At 38.5% G+C, this 15,136-nt stretch overlaps 2 protein-coding genes across 2 annotated transcripts; one reads left to right on the top strand and one right to left on the bottom strand.

Annotated features, from left to right (window-relative positions):
- Positions 1 to 3,923: 3,923 nt before the first annotated feature.
- six9 (SIX homeobox 9) lies at positions 3,924 to 7,364 on the top strand. The gene is made up of 3 exons (XM_047392651.1): positions 3,924 to 4,360; positions 5,861 to 6,021; positions 6,946 to 7,364. Exons 1-3 carry the CDS (start codon positions 3,983 to 3,985, stop codon positions 7,106 to 7,108), a joined length of 702 nt encoding a protein of 233 aa, XP_047248607.1. The 5' UTR covers positions 3,924 to 3,982; the 3' UTR covers positions 7,109 to 7,364.
- On the bottom strand, positions 7,099 to 14,825 carry qpctla (glutaminyl-peptide cyclotransferase-like a). The gene is made up of 7 exons (XM_047392650.1): positions 14,128 to 14,825; positions 13,487 to 13,633; positions 13,112 to 13,405; positions 12,589 to 12,750; positions 11,565 to 11,664; positions 11,370 to 11,486; positions 7,099 to 7,999 (listed from the first exon to the last, which is right to left on the bottom strand). The coding sequence occupies exons 1-7, from the start codon at positions 14,560 to 14,562 to the stop codon at positions 7,854 to 7,856; spliced, it is 1,401 nt and encodes a 466-aa protein (XP_047248606.1). The 5' UTR covers positions 14,563 to 14,825; the 3' UTR covers positions 7,099 to 7,853.
- Between the last annotated feature and the right edge of the window lie 311 nt (positions 14,826 to 15,136).

Genomic DNA, 15,136 nt, shown 5'->3' with positions numbered 1-15,136 from the left:
TTTAGAGTTAACTCATTGATTCAGATGATTAGGTTCATAGCTCGTTTAGAGACCCTTTTAATAATATGCTAATTTTGTGAGATAGGAATTTTGGGTTTTTATGAGCTGTATGCCAAAATCATCCGTATTAAGACAATAAAAGACCTGAAATATTTCAGTTAGTGTGCAATGAATCTAAAATATATGAATGTTAAATTTTCATCATGACATTATGGAAAATAATTAACTTTATCACAATATGCTAATTTTTTTAGAAGGACCTGTAGACATAGCTTGTTTTTTTAACCATAAAACGAGTTTTAGATTCCAGACCTAAAACTTGAGGAGCTATCTTTTTTTTAAAGGGTCATGTAGATTTTGTGGCTGTAGATACATTTTCTTTAGTGAGACTGAAGGTTAAAATAGCTATTTAGACAGCTAGCTATGGACACAGCTGGATCTACCAATAGGACAAAGTAGGCTAACCTTTCTGGAACGCCTGGACCTCAACAATGCTCAACATTTGTGGACTTTGCATCAAAGTCTGGTCAGACCCAGGGGAAAAAAACAACTGAATATCCATATCCATGACGTTTGGAAATAATTCATTTTGAAGTTTTTCCTCTGGATTTTAAGGGAATTTCTTCTGTCGTTTTCACCCAGATCTTTTTAAATCTTTCTTGACTAAACTGATTTAAACAGAGTTCAGCAATACCTTTTGTGGATTTTTGCTGGAGGATGAAGTAGCACCAAAACAGGAGAATATCTGTCAAAGTGAAACCATTTTTAAATGCTTCTCTGCCAAAAATAAGAGTTTCTGGACTTTGACTCGTCTTCTTATTCCACCAACACTCCAGGACTACAGTCTTTATGCTCTTTCTCTTACATCGTAGTTGCAAGGGATACACAACAGTATTTTATATATATAAACGCGCTCCTGAAGTCTGGCTTAACACATCCAGACCTGATGCAGTTATTGTAAAGTTGGGTTGCAGTAATATTAAAAAAGTTATACAGGAGTTAAAAGGGGCAAATAAAGGTTCTAACTATGCAATATATGTTTAGCTCTTTATAGGACACTACATCGCACAACGGCTGAGTCAAAAAGCCGGGATACTTGGGAGATGAAATGAAGCATTGACGTGTATTACACTAAAGCATTTGGTCTGATTGTGATATTTCGCATCAAATGCAGCCAAAGTCTCAGTACGTTGATACTGATAAGTGCCTTATTCTAAGCCGTTTTTTTAAATTGCTATCTTGTTTTGTTCTTGTTACACCATTTTGTATGAATTATATGAAGCTGGCCAGATGTTTGGACTTTTAAGAATGCTCACATTTCTACACCAGTTTGATCCTCTGTGAATTGCTGTGATACTTTATTTGCATGGTCATTGCTTGATTTCTTCTTTTTGTTCTTTCATATACTTTGCACATTTCATTTGCATTATGTTTACGTTACGCTGCAGTTCTGTCATGATTGAGGCTGGACTCGTTTTATTCTGAAGATCCAGGTTCTTTGGATTTAAACTCTAAACCAAACAGGCCTTCTGCTGTCATAACCCAGGTAGCTATCAATCTTTTGGTCATTTATGGTACATAAATGTACAGTGAATCTCAGAAGTGTACACACCCCTGTTAAGATGGTCATCATAAATTGTTTTGTAGCTTGTCTCACCTTTTATTGTAACATTTATCTTGCACAATTTAACTGGAAAAACAAAGAAATCTGTAAGAGGGTAAAAATATGGAAAATTAAAAGAGTGCAAAACTTGGTGGCACAAGTTTTCACACCCCTAAACTAAAACTTAGAAACACCTTTTAATTCTGTATTCAGTCTTTTTGTAGAATCATCATCATGTCACATCCTTATTTAGTATTGTTTGCCCACCTTAAACAAGCTCACTAAGTAACGTGTAAAATTAAAAATGCCCAAGTAGTCTAGATGTAACTCTTTGGATGTCTTCATATTTATCAAACTGTTTACATCATGTTAAAATAGGAGATATATGATCCACTTTTGCAAAGTGTTACTGTAGGTGTTCCACAAGGGCCAGAATTAGGCCCTTTAATTATTTTTTTCTTCATACCAATGATCTTTCTGAGCGCCGATGTATGCAGATCAAACTGTTGTACATGTTAAATCAATTGAAGTTGCAACCTGCAAACTAACACTTGTGTTAGAGAGGATAAAACATTGGCTTAATAAGTCATGTCTTGTCTTAACCGAAGGTGTCTGTTTTTTTCCAAAAGCCATGGTCCTGAAACCTGTTGTTGATATTCCTATTAATGGTGTATGCATTGATTTTCATATCTTTCTCTGGACTCAATCAAGATATTTATGCATGTCATGGTTCTGTCACATGTCTTTTTGTGTTGCCAGCAGGAGGCAAGCTTGTAAAACATTAGGATTTAGTTTTAAAAATGTTGCTCGGTCATTTCCAAACCTCTCATGAGGTAATTCTTTTCTGGGTTTTAAGGGAACCTTAGACTCATACTGTTGATAAATTCATGTTGCTGATAAATAAAATCCCTCCAAAATGTAAAACCTTCTGCCGCCTGCTAGAAAGCGGAAGGTTTTCGATCTTTGACCTTTACAAACACCCCAGTTTTATGTGGAGAAAGGTAAACCCAGATCATGATGCTGCCACCACCATGTTTCACTGTGGGTATGTTTTTTATCTTTCTGTGATGCAGTGTTTGTGCCAAACATTTTTTTGGAATTGTGGCCGTTTGAGTCTGGTTTCATTAGACCTTCACACATTGTCCCACAAGGGTTTAGGTTTCTTTAGTCATCTGCAAACTGTGGCTTTAGTTGAAGCGTAAAAGTGAGCAAATGTCAGGAAGAAACTCCTACAAGGACGTTTAAACTTAATTTCTGGTTAATTAGATTCTCTATAATGGATTCTCTATAAAAGACTGAATGCTATAACTGACACTAAAGGTCCTTTAACCAAACGTTAGTTTAAGTGTGTGCACTGTTATCCAACCAGGTAAGGCTGCTTTTCACAATTTTCTCCTTACAGATTTTTTTCAGCTGAATTGTACAAGATGGCTCTCAAAAACTTGGAAATTATTTATTGTGCTGATTATTTCTTTAAGTCATAAAAACCAGGCTTTTTAACAGGGGTCTACACTTTTGAAAGCCAGTGCAAACTTCAGTATTGCCTGTAGTAACAGTAATGACCTGTGTTTGTGTTTTTTCTGATTGGTATGTTCGTTTGTCTGTTCTGTACATTTAACCTATTTAATTGCATGTACCAATCGCTTCCTAGTTTAAAGTGAAAAAACTTGTAGAAACGGTGCATATAGGAAATCTCAGATTAGAGACTTGAGGTCATTAGCTCTATTTTATCCCGCTGTTAAACTGTAGATGATTGAAACCGGAGTGTTTTTCATGTACCAAAGCATGCTTGTTTTTCCTTTGTAGCCTTGGATCCTTATTACCAGTCACTTAATCTACACAACTCTAGATTTAACCAAAGATTTTGTGTTGATCTTTATGTTTTAAAAAGGGAGATGTCTGTTTTTAAATGTTCTTCCTGTTTTTTGTACTCAAATACATTCTATTTTTTATATTACGTGATACTGTAATAAACTACATTATTAAAAAAATTGTTTTTTCTGCTTTGTCGTCTTGCTTGGAGCTGTGGGTCTCAATCAAAACTCATTTGTTAGGGGATTTTGCCTCTAATTTGTCAACAAAATTTTATTCAAATGTCAGTTCTGGGAAAGCTCCTAGCTCGTTCTCTGGTTAGTTCAGCTGCAGAGCTTCAAAATGTGAGCGAAGGTGTGCCCGCTCGTGTTTGTACAAGAGAGAAGGGGCTCTCTGGTGTGTTATTATAACCCAGATGGGCTCAGGTTACCTGTGCGGGGGTATGATGATGTTTAATGCCAACACACATGCAAGTTCATTTAGTTTTGGTTCATCCATAAGGATCTACAGAGGCTTCAGCTCTCAGAGGAGCAAACTGTAAAAACGTTGTAAGGTGTTTTTGCAGGGATGATCTTCACAGCAGAGCAGATAATTTGCATGTGTGAGGTTTTGCTGCGGGGCAGTCACATTGATCGTCTCGCCAGTTTCCTCTGCACTCTTCCTCCTTCCTCGTGCCTCGGGGAGCTGGAGAGCGTGCTGAAAGCCAAAGCAGCAGTGGCCTTTCACCAGGGGCGCTTTTCAGACCTCTACACCCTGCTGGAGGGCTTCCCCTTCTCCCCATGCAGCCATCTGTTCCTGCAGCAGCTCTGGCTGCAAGCCCACTACGCCGAGGCTGAGAGGCAGAGGGGTCGGCCCCTGGGGGCCGTGGGGAAGTACCGCGTCAGGAGGAAGTTTCCTTTGCCCCAAACCATTTGGGACGGAGAGGAGACCAGTTACTGTTTCAAGGTAGGAATAACTTTCCACAAAACAGCTCAAACTAGTTTATTCAAACATCCTCTCACAGTGATCTGGACACTGATTATTTCCAAGACTTATTCCATGGTGAGTGTAATGTTTTTCCCAATTCTTTTAGTGATTTTTTTATGTAACAGACCAACACAAATTAGTGCATATCTGCGATTTTAAAGAAAAATAATAACCCCCCCCCCCTTTTTTTTTTTTCACAAATTGTAAACTTGAAAAGTGTGGCATGCATTGTACTCAGTTTCTCTGCATCAACATCTTATTAAACAACCTTTCTATGAAATCACAGCTGCAACCCTTCAAATGTTTCCTCCCACCCTGTACATCCAGAGGCTAACATTTTTTCTCATTCTTGGTTGCAAAATGCCTCAAGCTGAGTCAGATCAGATGGAGAGTAATTGTGAAAGAGCAGTTTTCAAGTTCTGCCCCAGATTCTCAATCAGACTTAGGTCTGGACTTTGACTGGGCCATTTTAGCAAATGAAATATGCTTTGATCTGAACCATCTGATTTGTAACCACAAGATGGTATATTTGGGGTTATGTCTTGTTGAAAGTAGGAAGGCAGTGACAGATTTCTGCCGCTCCTTTAGAGTTACAAAGGGCCATTTGACTGATTGTATAATTATTGCTCTCCGTACCCAGCCTGTCAGCTTATGTAGGTGTATATATCTTGGTAGGTTTGCGGTTGTGCCATTTTTTTTTTTTCCATTTTCAGACAATGGATTGAACGTTGCTCTGAGATATTCAAATCATGTAATATTTTATAAACTAACCCTGTTTAAAACCTCTACACAACTCTGTCTGCCATGTTCCTTCTTGATGATTCTGTTTGTTCCTTAATGTTCTCTAACAAACCTCTGGGGCCTTCACAGAACAGCTTTATGCTGAGATTAAATTACACACAGATGGACACATTTTGCTAGTTAGGTCACATTTCAAGGCTGTTGATTGTACTGGATTTGTTTCAGATTCATAGGGACTGAATACAAGTTTTATTTTTAAAAAGCTTTGACAATTTCCTTTCTGCTTCACAATTATGCACTACTTTCCGTTGGTCTATCACATAAAATCCCAAAAACATGCATTTTAGGTTTGGTGGTTATAACCTGAAAAATATTAGGGGTCTGAATACTTTTGAAGCTCTGCGTATTGATTATTCTGAAGGCTCTTCCTTCAATGGAACCCAAAGCTTTCAATAACACATTATTTATAAAACAGAGCAAAAAAACAACGTTTTCACTGTTTATTTGTAAGTACAGGTCATCAGTGTGTTATATTGTTATTGACACTATGGCCTCAGAAGGATCCATTTTAAATCCATATCTAACTTTTTTGACAGCTGAAAATGCAGGTTTAAGTAAACTCACCATATGACTAAAGCTAAGGTATTCCTAAAAAACAAGTTGACTTGTAAGCGGTTCTGATAGCTCAGCGTTTCTGAGCCTTAATGTTCAGAATAAACTCCCTGATCTCTAAAACAGGAGAAGTCCCGGAGTATACTCAAGGCGTGGTACCACAGAAAGCCTTATCCTTCCACTCAGGAGAAAAGGGAGCTGGCAGCGGCTACGGGCCTCACCTCCACCCAGGTCAGCAACTGGTTCAAGAACCGCAGGCAGAGAGACCGAACCTCAGATGTGACCAGGTCAGCGATACCATGGCTGGTGTTTCAAAACACTTAACACTTCAAAATACTTAAATCACCTGAGCAAAAATATGTTGTTTTTATTTGATGGAAGCTCATTTAGCCACTTTTGTCACATGGTATAATAAAGCCCCAAAACTGTAACATTTAATCCCACAAATAGTACCATAGTTCTAACCATCTTGGTGTTGTATCTCCAAATTATTACTTTAAAACTCATTGGTATGAATTTATACCCCCTAATTTATTTTATCTCAAAATTGTGACTATTTCAAAATGATCACTTTTTATCTCTAAATTATGATGTAAAAACTCATAAAAAAAACATCAGTATTGTTGTATCTCATAATCATGACTTTGTATTTCAAAAGTACTCCTTTGTATCTCAAAACTATGAATGTCTTTTTCCAAACTATAGCTTTAATTATGACATAAAAACATGGATAATTATAGATTTATAGTATCTGATCCTTAAATATACCTTTTGATATCATAACTGTGATAATCAGATAATTATGACTATCTCAATATTACGACTTTTAAACTCAATTATGACATGCAAGATGACTTATGTTTGTTCTTTCAAATGGAGGAAATGATCTTCCACAGAAAATGACTGCATGAGCCTTGAGTCAGCCTGTCTGAAGAGTATTTATAAACTTGTGCACAGCATCCTGTTGTACTAAGGATCTTAGATTTTACACATTTTTGGGACATTAAGATCCTGTTGAAGAAACAGTCATTTCTTGGAGCATCTTAAACCACAAAGGAGCCAAAGATTCTAGCTCTTCCTTCAGCCTAAACCATACAAAGTTAAAAGCTTTTAAAACAACAGCGCCCTCATGTGGTAAACGTGGGTTATGAAAAACATATTTTCTGCTTTGTAAATACATCTGCTGTAATGCTGTTTATTTCTTGCCTCAGTTCCCAAACTCCACTTGCTGAAGGACCTTCAGGAGAAGTCTACCTGTCCTCTGAGAGTGAAGTTTCTCCTCAAGGCAGCCCACAACCTCAGAGACACCGCCCGACACCTCCACCTTTGTGTCATCCTCCTCCTCCTCTCCATCACATGTGCCATAACTGTTAAACTTTTATTCACAAACAAAACAAGGAACAGACATAGTACAAGGACGTACACTAAACCCAACACAAGACAGACAATTAAAATCGGCAACATTAAATATGATTCCTATGGGCTGATGTGTTTATACACAGCAACAGAATACTATAACAAACCGGATGTTGAGCTCATTTCAAGGACAATGCTGGTGAAATATTCGACATGAGCAAAGTGTAACTTGTTGACTTCAGATGGTAGAAATAAATAAATAAAATGATCTGAACTTCCGGATGGTCTAACCTTGTGTTAAAAAAAACAACAAAAAAAACACATGTAGGACTTTTACAGTAAAGATTTTGAAAACGTTAGATAATGCACCTCAAAGCAGCTCAAAAAGATCTTCACTGATCTGAAGGCAAAGGCAGGAGAAATTATTCCGAGATATGAGCTCCATGTCACCCACTATCTTCACAGCTTGACCAGAGATCACCGCAGCTCAGCTCAGTCCAAGTCTGTCTTTAAGAAGATAAAGTGCATCTTCTTCATATTGATGGGGTAAATTATTAAGGCTGCTAAGGCCTTTTCCCATTTGCTTCAGAGGACATTTAAACAAGAGGTCCGACTCATCACATGAAACTGATGCTGACCCAGCAAGGACAGTGCTTCAGTTTCTGACCTTTCTGGTTCAGTTTGATCAGAGCCTTGTTTGGTAGCTGGCTATTTCTCGTTCCTCCTGCTTAGACCTCTATCAGAGGTATCTATTATTTTCAGTTCAGAGGCCCAGGTACTCTGCCAGGAACACAATCATGATCTTAGTGAGGTTCTCTATGGTTGGATGGTGCATGTTCTCCTCTGTGTCGTCCAGTGTGTGCCAGAACTGAGGGAAGGGAGTGGGGATGATGTGCAATACGGGGACACCTGGAAGAAAATAATCATGAGGTATGAAAATAAACTCATTTCTAAAATTGCAACAAAAACTTACAATGAATGTCAGAGGCCATGTTAATGCCAACAGGACCAAAACAACACAGTGGTGAGCTACAGGGTGTCCTTGCTTAGAAAGACTTCTTTCTTACAGAGCTATTGTCCTTTAATTAACATCATTATATTGAGAATCTGAACACAGCAACAATGAGCTCTGATGTGAATCTGCAGCACTAAAGTGACAGATGTTCTGTTATTAAAAAAGATTTAAACACTCCATCTAATGCAATTTCATCACCCTGTCTCACACAGTGTTGTCCATGGATGCCATAATGAGTGGAGCTAATATTTTTCGAGAACTGAAGTGAACGATGCAGTTTTTCACGTGAAGAGGATGAAGGCAGCGCAACTCACCCTGACATCTTTTAAGCTTTTTAGAGGCAAACTGGATATTCAAAGCAAAAAGAGACAGAACCTGTGAGCTGGTTGACTGCTGAGTGTCTATGTGGGTATCACATAGACACTCATGCTTCTGCGGTCTTTGTGGGAACTCATATCGGTCATGTAGGCTTTAAATTTGATTATGCCGCTTTCAGCTTCAACTGTACATCTGGATATTAACTGAAGGCCCATGTCCTAATGCTCAAAACGAACAGATTATACCGTTTTTTTATTATTTAAGCGTGATACAAAAAGCAAAAACAAGCAGAGAAGCTGCAGCTGCATTCTGTTACATAATGGTTACGCTTAGACATTTATGCAGGTAAACAGTTGAAATAATTGATAGATTTATATGATTGAGGATTTTGTCAGCTAATGTACTTTAACAGAATCAAAACAATAAAAAAGACTAGTCGTATTTTTTTTCTAAGGCAACCTCAACTTTTAGTATCTGTCAGTTTCTAAGTACTACTTTGTGTTTTTTTGACAGTACATTGACAGTTTAAAGGGCAAAACAAAAAACTTGATGTGAGTCAGGATTAAAAGTAGCCCAAATGGACACTTTGCAGACAAAACTTCTGAATCCTTTACATTTAATTAAAGCTGCAGTAGGTAACTTTTGTAAAAATGTTATTTACTTTATTTTTTTAAATATTTGTTAAATGTGTCACCATATCTTAACAGTATAATATGAGACAGATCATCTGTGAAAATATTAAGCTCCTCTGGCTCCTCCCAGTGGTCCTACTGTCATTTGCCGTCAATTACGCTCATGTACACGCTGCTCACTCACATCCCTTCTCACAGCACAATGCATACAGTTGATTGCCAGTGTGCTGCAGCTGTGCTAATGATTTGAGGACCAAGTTTGTGGTCAAGGTATGGGCAATGTAAAGCATATCGTTGATGTTTCGTCCCTACCAGTGAATGTGCCATGGCTGTTTATCCGTCGTCCTCGGTGGCCCTGCTTACTAGCCTGCATGTTCACAACAGGCTCCACTGTGGAGGGAGGGCTGCAGCACAGCAGAGAGCAAGGAGGAGGGACCTGTAAGGTGTCCTTGTCCAATCTTTCACGCTAAGCGCAGTTTCTCAGAACTCCCTATTGCAGCTTTGTTGCAACTTGTCTGCTTTGATTGCAGATGTAACACTGATTTAATAAAATCAATTGAAGAATTTGGATAACATTTGCAGAGATCCTTTTTAGAAAGCAAAGCTGCCCTGGCTCATGGAGGCATCCAGCTTCACCATATGGTATACTGGTTATCATGATATAATTCATCTGTATAAACGGTTTCTATAATGATGACCATATAGTTTCAAATTAAAAGTCTAGTTTCTAAGATAATATCTGTTTAAATACAAACCTAAAGAACAAATTAGAATAAGCAATAAAATAACTACATTTATTTTCAAACATTGACATAAACTAAACACTGAATTTCCTAAGGAATTGTACCATTTATGGATTAATAGTGATGCTTCTTTTAATTTATTTTACACAAAATATAATAAATGAACAAGAACTACTTCATGCTAGAGCTATTAATTTCATTTAGAATATTTAGCTGGTGAACTCCTTTATTCCTTTAAAAGTTATAACTAGTTCTTGGGTGACTAGCACAACACTGGCCTCAAATTAAATATATGTGATTTAAAAAAAGATCTACTGGATTATTGAGGTTGATAATTAAAAGGAGTGAGTGAGCAATACTACTTATACAACTGAACGAAAGCAATTCCAAGTCCACAAATTTTTGTGGGACAGATTAATACTCTTTCTTTCATTAGAAATACGTTAAGTGGGAAGAAATTATACAAGGTTTTCAAAAATCCCAATAAAAAAGTGTGGTGTGCTTATGTATTAAGCCCCCCTTACTCTGATATCCCTAAATAAAATCCAGTCTATCTGTCTTCAGAAATCATCTATTACTAAATAGTGCGGGTGTTAACCTCAGTATGAAATCCAGCTGTTCTGTGAAGGCCTGCGAAGAGCATTAGTGAACAAACTGCATCATAAAGACCAAGGAATACAGGAAAGAGATCATGTATAAGAAGTCTAAAGCAGGGTTAGGTTATAAAACAAGCTATGAAGGGATAGAAACAAGCATGTGGAGGAATGGGCTCTGGTCAGTTAAAAGCAAATTTGAACTTTTATGCCAACATGCAAAATGCTATGTGTGGAGAACACACCACCTCTACAATGAAACATGGTGGGGGCAGCATCATGCTGTGGGGAGGCTTTTCCTGAGCAGGGACAGGAAAACTGATCAGAGTTGAAAGGAAGACAGATGGAGCTAAATACAGGGAACTCTTGGGGAAAAAAATCTGTTAAGGCTGCAAAAGACTTGAAACTGGTACAAAGGTTCACCCTTCAGGACAACAATTATAAACATAACGCCAGAGCTATGATATAGTGGTTTAGATCTGAATCATGTGTGTAAAAATTCCAACATATGTTTTAGCCTTAGCTAGATTGTCACTCCTCTTCACAACTTTGCACTACTTTGTCTTGTCCTATCACATAAAATCTCAATAAAATACTTAGAAGGCTGTGGCATTAACATGGAAAAAATGAGAAAAGAGTCAAGGTTTATGAATACTTTTGCATGTCACTATATTATATTCACTTGTGCAGATTTCTTGTCCCTCTGACATTTTCTCTTGAAAATGTCACTGCCATTAAATTCTATATTTAGTTATATTTCTAAATAAAAATGAGCCTATCATTAAGCACAATAAAAGTACTTAATCTTTATGTGTATCTGACAAATAACGGCTCAAGTGATTTAAAGTATGTATATACGAATGAACAAATTAAATATGTCTTTTATTTTAAAAAACCTACACATAAATTAATATGGGGGTTTATATCCAGATTTACTCAGACAGAACCTGCTAGTCAATTGTTTTTTTTGTGCCTCACCTCTGTGAAGGAAGGGGATGTGGTCATCCTGAACAGGTCCAAGGTAAACGTCCTTCCTAAAATACGTCTGCTCTGAGGGGTGAGACATCAGGAGACCCTGCCGGTGAAGCCTTTTCTCTGAGGGTGAGAGAAGAGTTCAGATAAACAACATGGCACAATTTTGACATTCATGATAAAGGTATAGCCTATACCCACCTGCAGAAATCAGTCGGTCAAACCATCGCGCCGTGTTGTCAAAATGATTAGCAATCAGTGGATCGGGACCACCAAGGAGGTCTAACAGCACAAAAAGGTCCTGAGGATGCAATTACAAATCAAGAAAAGGAAGAAGTTTGATTTTAAATGGTGGTCTTTATCACCAGTAGAAGTTACAAAACTAAATGAAATGATGGGTCTGAAGATGGAAGAATCCTATAAAAATTATTTACATTTATATTTGTTTCTTCTAAGGTGATCATCAAAAACTAAAAGCTAATTAGACATCAAATCTCCTCTCTACAAATGTTTTACTACATTTAAGCTGACATGCTAATGTAGGCACCTTAGCTAATGGAAGCATTTCTTTGTCCAGGTTTAGCAGAGTAGCAAATGCTCGCTTTTGTTAGCTAACATGCTAACTTTAGCATATTTGCTAATGCTAGCATAAAACCAAAATTTAATATAGAAGAATATCCTAGTTTATTATCAATAGCTAATGCTAGCATCGTACCTAAATTTAGCTTAGTAGGTAATATTAGATAATTGACTAAATTTAGCATAGCAACTAATGCTAGCATAGTACCCACATTTAGCTTAGTAGCTAATCCTACTTTATCATCAAAATTTAGCATAGTAGCTAATGGTAGAATAGTACCTAAAATTAGCTACATAGCTCTTAGCATATTATCTAAATTTAGTATAGCAATTGCAAGCATAGTACCTAAATTGTCACAAAAATTTACACAGCTATAATTCTGACATTAGAGCTTACAAGTGTTTTATGTTTTAATAGAAACCTCCTTTTTATGCATGTATTTTTAGCAGTTAGCTAGGAATTGCCAGGCAAGGTATTAGAAATGTATCCTTTCTGAAGATGCAAAGATCCAGGATATTAATTTTATATGTCAAATATACATTTTTATAAATGCGATTTACTTTTTCTATGTTCAGCTAATGGCGGACACTGATTTGGTCAGGATGAGAGAATGAGCCCAGCTGTTTTATGTTTCTGTGCCCTCACCACGGCCTGGAGCGTGGTGGCAAGAGAGGAGGCTGCAGGGTGGGGTGTGTTGGCCATGAGCTCAGCAAGGTGACGAGACCCGTACAGCGAGTCTGTGGCTGTCCATTCTTCAAACGACTCCTCACCATCGAAAAACACAAGCTGCAGGGTGACTGGGAGTTTCTAGGAAAGGAGGATAGGAAAAATATTTAATGGTGAAATGAGCGGAAGTCATTTCTGCAGTGTTGCCGCAGTGTGTATTCCAATGTACAGAAAATTACAGCCTCTGGGGAGATTCTGTTATATACTCAGGAAATGGATGAGAGTCAGCATTTTCTGCACACTGCAGCCATGCAGGCAAAGCGGTAAAAGGAGAATGTAAAGGGAACAAACGGAAAGGCAAGACTTCTTTCAGCATTTTTTAAACTTGAAAATGAAGAAAAGCCTGACAAAAATATTAACATAATCTTCCTGCTGATTTTTGAATGTGAATCTTATCTTCAGACTTCGATAATTCCACATACATGCAACAAAAAACAAATACCTGGTGTTTGTAAGATCTGAGCTGTGCATCCAGAGAAGCCGCCAGTTCCAAAATCATAGCACAGGGCACAGCAGAGTCACTGGCCCCCAGGAACACCCTGTCTGGAGTCCGTGGGTCTGGAGGAAGGACTTTCGAGTCATAGTGGCAGGCCACGAGGAGCCTCCGTGGGGCTGTGGGGTCCAGAATGGCAATCACATTGGTGAAGGTGACCTGGCCACGAGGGGTCGGAGAATGGAAGGAGTCTAGATCTACAGACCAGCCGGCCGACAGCGAGGACAGGGTGGAGGTGATATGCTGAAGCAGAGAAGATAGTTAATGACAAGGAGATGGTGTTTTAAAAAAGCAGTTGAGTGGAATCTGTAAATATTCACACACCTGCTGTACTGCCAGGCTGCCTTGCGTCCCTGGGAGCCTCTCTATTAGGAACGGCCGCAGGTGAGTCTCCCACAAGCGAGCGGCATCTACTAAAGAGGCCAGGCGGCGGATCTGAGCTGCAGAGACTTTACTGGGTTTGTGGGACAGCTGTGGGGGAGAAGATGAAAACAACAACCAAAAACAACAGAAATAACCACCTGAATGGAGTGAGATACTTGTGAATACTCAACTTCTTTATTAATTGCAGTAATTCTGTTCCTCTGTACTGAAACCTTCCCACCTGTTTGTTTTTACAGGAGATTTCTCCCTTTGGCAAGATTGTTTTTTTTACATTACTATAAAAACATATGTTACGGCTTGTTGGTAGTGAAAGAAGATATTAGATACTCAACTGACTCAGTAAATGTAGCTATAAAGGAAAAGTGATGGTGAAATATTATCCAGAATATTACAGATGATCACCTAAATAAAGGCATAAGTAGGTTTGATCGTGTAGGTTTGATTTCAACAGTAAATAATAATAAAAAACACAAATAAAACTGTTGTTTATTATATTTAAACAACGATCAGGACTTGCCAAATAATCTATACAAAAATAAAGTACATGTTCTGGTTTATAACTCCTGCTGTGGACATCTCACCCTATCTTTCACTAGATCCACGGCTGGCAGGCGGCCCACGTGTCCGCCGGAGGTGTCGTTGGACAGGTAGACACTCAGCACCACAGCCAGCACCAGGACACTGAGGAGACCCAGCAGAAGGACACGGGCTCGGGGAATCCGCATCCGGTCACAAGCGGGGAGAGACCCGCCGCTCTGCTGCAGAGACTTGTTGTACCTGCGGCTGGACCTCGACATGGCAGCGGTGGAAAGTGTCCTCCTGCAGTGTAAAGTTACAGCTACGTGTCCAAAGCGACAGGCTTGTGAAGCGACGTAGGAGGGAGATTCACACAGGAAGCGACGATGACATCTGCAGCCGCCTGTTTCAACATATCGATCCAGGATCAGCTGCCAAAGCTCTGCTCGCTGTCCCCGATGAGTCCTGTGAAGCCATGGCTGACTGAAGGTCTGATCCATTCATTTTATAATCAATACAGGTTACATCTTCAGGTCCTAGAGCGCTCCAGCTGTTCTGCACTGCTTTCTGAAAACTCAAACACTAACAGCTACTGATGAGGAAAGAAAACGTCATATTTTAACGTACTACAAAACAACCAATAAGCTACAAAAACAAACTAACTTAATGTTCTACCATCACTAGGATAATATGTTATACAGCCCAGATCTCAAACAAGTGACACTTCTTCTTTTAGACCTCTTAAAAAATGATTGTACGCCTGAGGAGCGCCATCTAGTGTACACAGGTTTTCTTCTTCTCGTAGAGACGTGACGGTTGGCAAAAAGTGTTGTGGTTCATTACCGCCACCCAGTGGCAATAAGCGTGGCTCAGGACAAGGTAGGAAAAAAACATTAAAAACAACTGATTAACTTTATGGGCACCTATCTAACGATTCGTAAATTAATCAATTCATTTAGTTAGCACAAATTTACAACAAATATCCCTATCAAATCACTTTACAAGACAAACATGTCCAATTCATATCCAGACATAAAAATTAACTCAATCCATTAATATCCAATCATACGGGCA

The sequence above is a fragment of the Girardinichthys multiradiatus genome, chromosome 18, assembly GCF_021462225.1.
Source record: "Girardinichthys multiradiatus isolate DD_20200921_A chromosome 18, DD_fGirMul_XY1, whole genome shotgun sequence".
Classification (NCBI taxonomy): Eukaryota; Metazoa; Chordata; class Actinopteri; order Cyprinodontiformes; family Goodeidae; genus Girardinichthys; species Girardinichthys multiradiatus.
The sequence above is the reverse complement of the archived record's forward strand: the minus strand, read 5'-3'. Positions and strand labels throughout refer to the sequence as shown.

Excerpts from the sequence above, each read along its gene's own strand:
- qpctla (XM_047392650.1), bottom strand. The coding sequence starts at position 14,562 with ATGGATCAGACCTTCAGTCAGCCATGGCTTCACAGGACTCATCGGGGA. Across the intron at positions 11,487-11,564 it reads TGACCGACTGATTTCTGCAG|AGAAAAGGCTTCACCGGCAG; the intron begins GTGGGTATAGGC and ends TCTCACCCTCAG. Across the intron at positions 8,000-11,369 it reads CATCCCCTTCCTTCACAGAG|GTGTCCCCGTATTGCACATC; the intron begins GTGAGGCACAAA and ends ATTTTCTTCCAG.
- six9 (XM_047392651.1), top strand. The coding sequence starts at position 3,983 with ATGATCTTCACAGCAGAGCAGATAATTTGCATGTGTGAGGTTTTGCTG. Across the intron at positions 4,361-5,860 it reads AGACCAGTTACTGTTTCAAG|GAGAAGTCCCGGAGTATACT; the intron begins GTAGGAATAACT and ends TCTCTAAAACAG. Across the intron at positions 6,022-6,945 it reads CGAACCTCAGATGTGACCAG|TTCCCAAACTCCACTTGCTG; the intron begins GTCAGCGATACC and ends TTCTTGCCTCAG.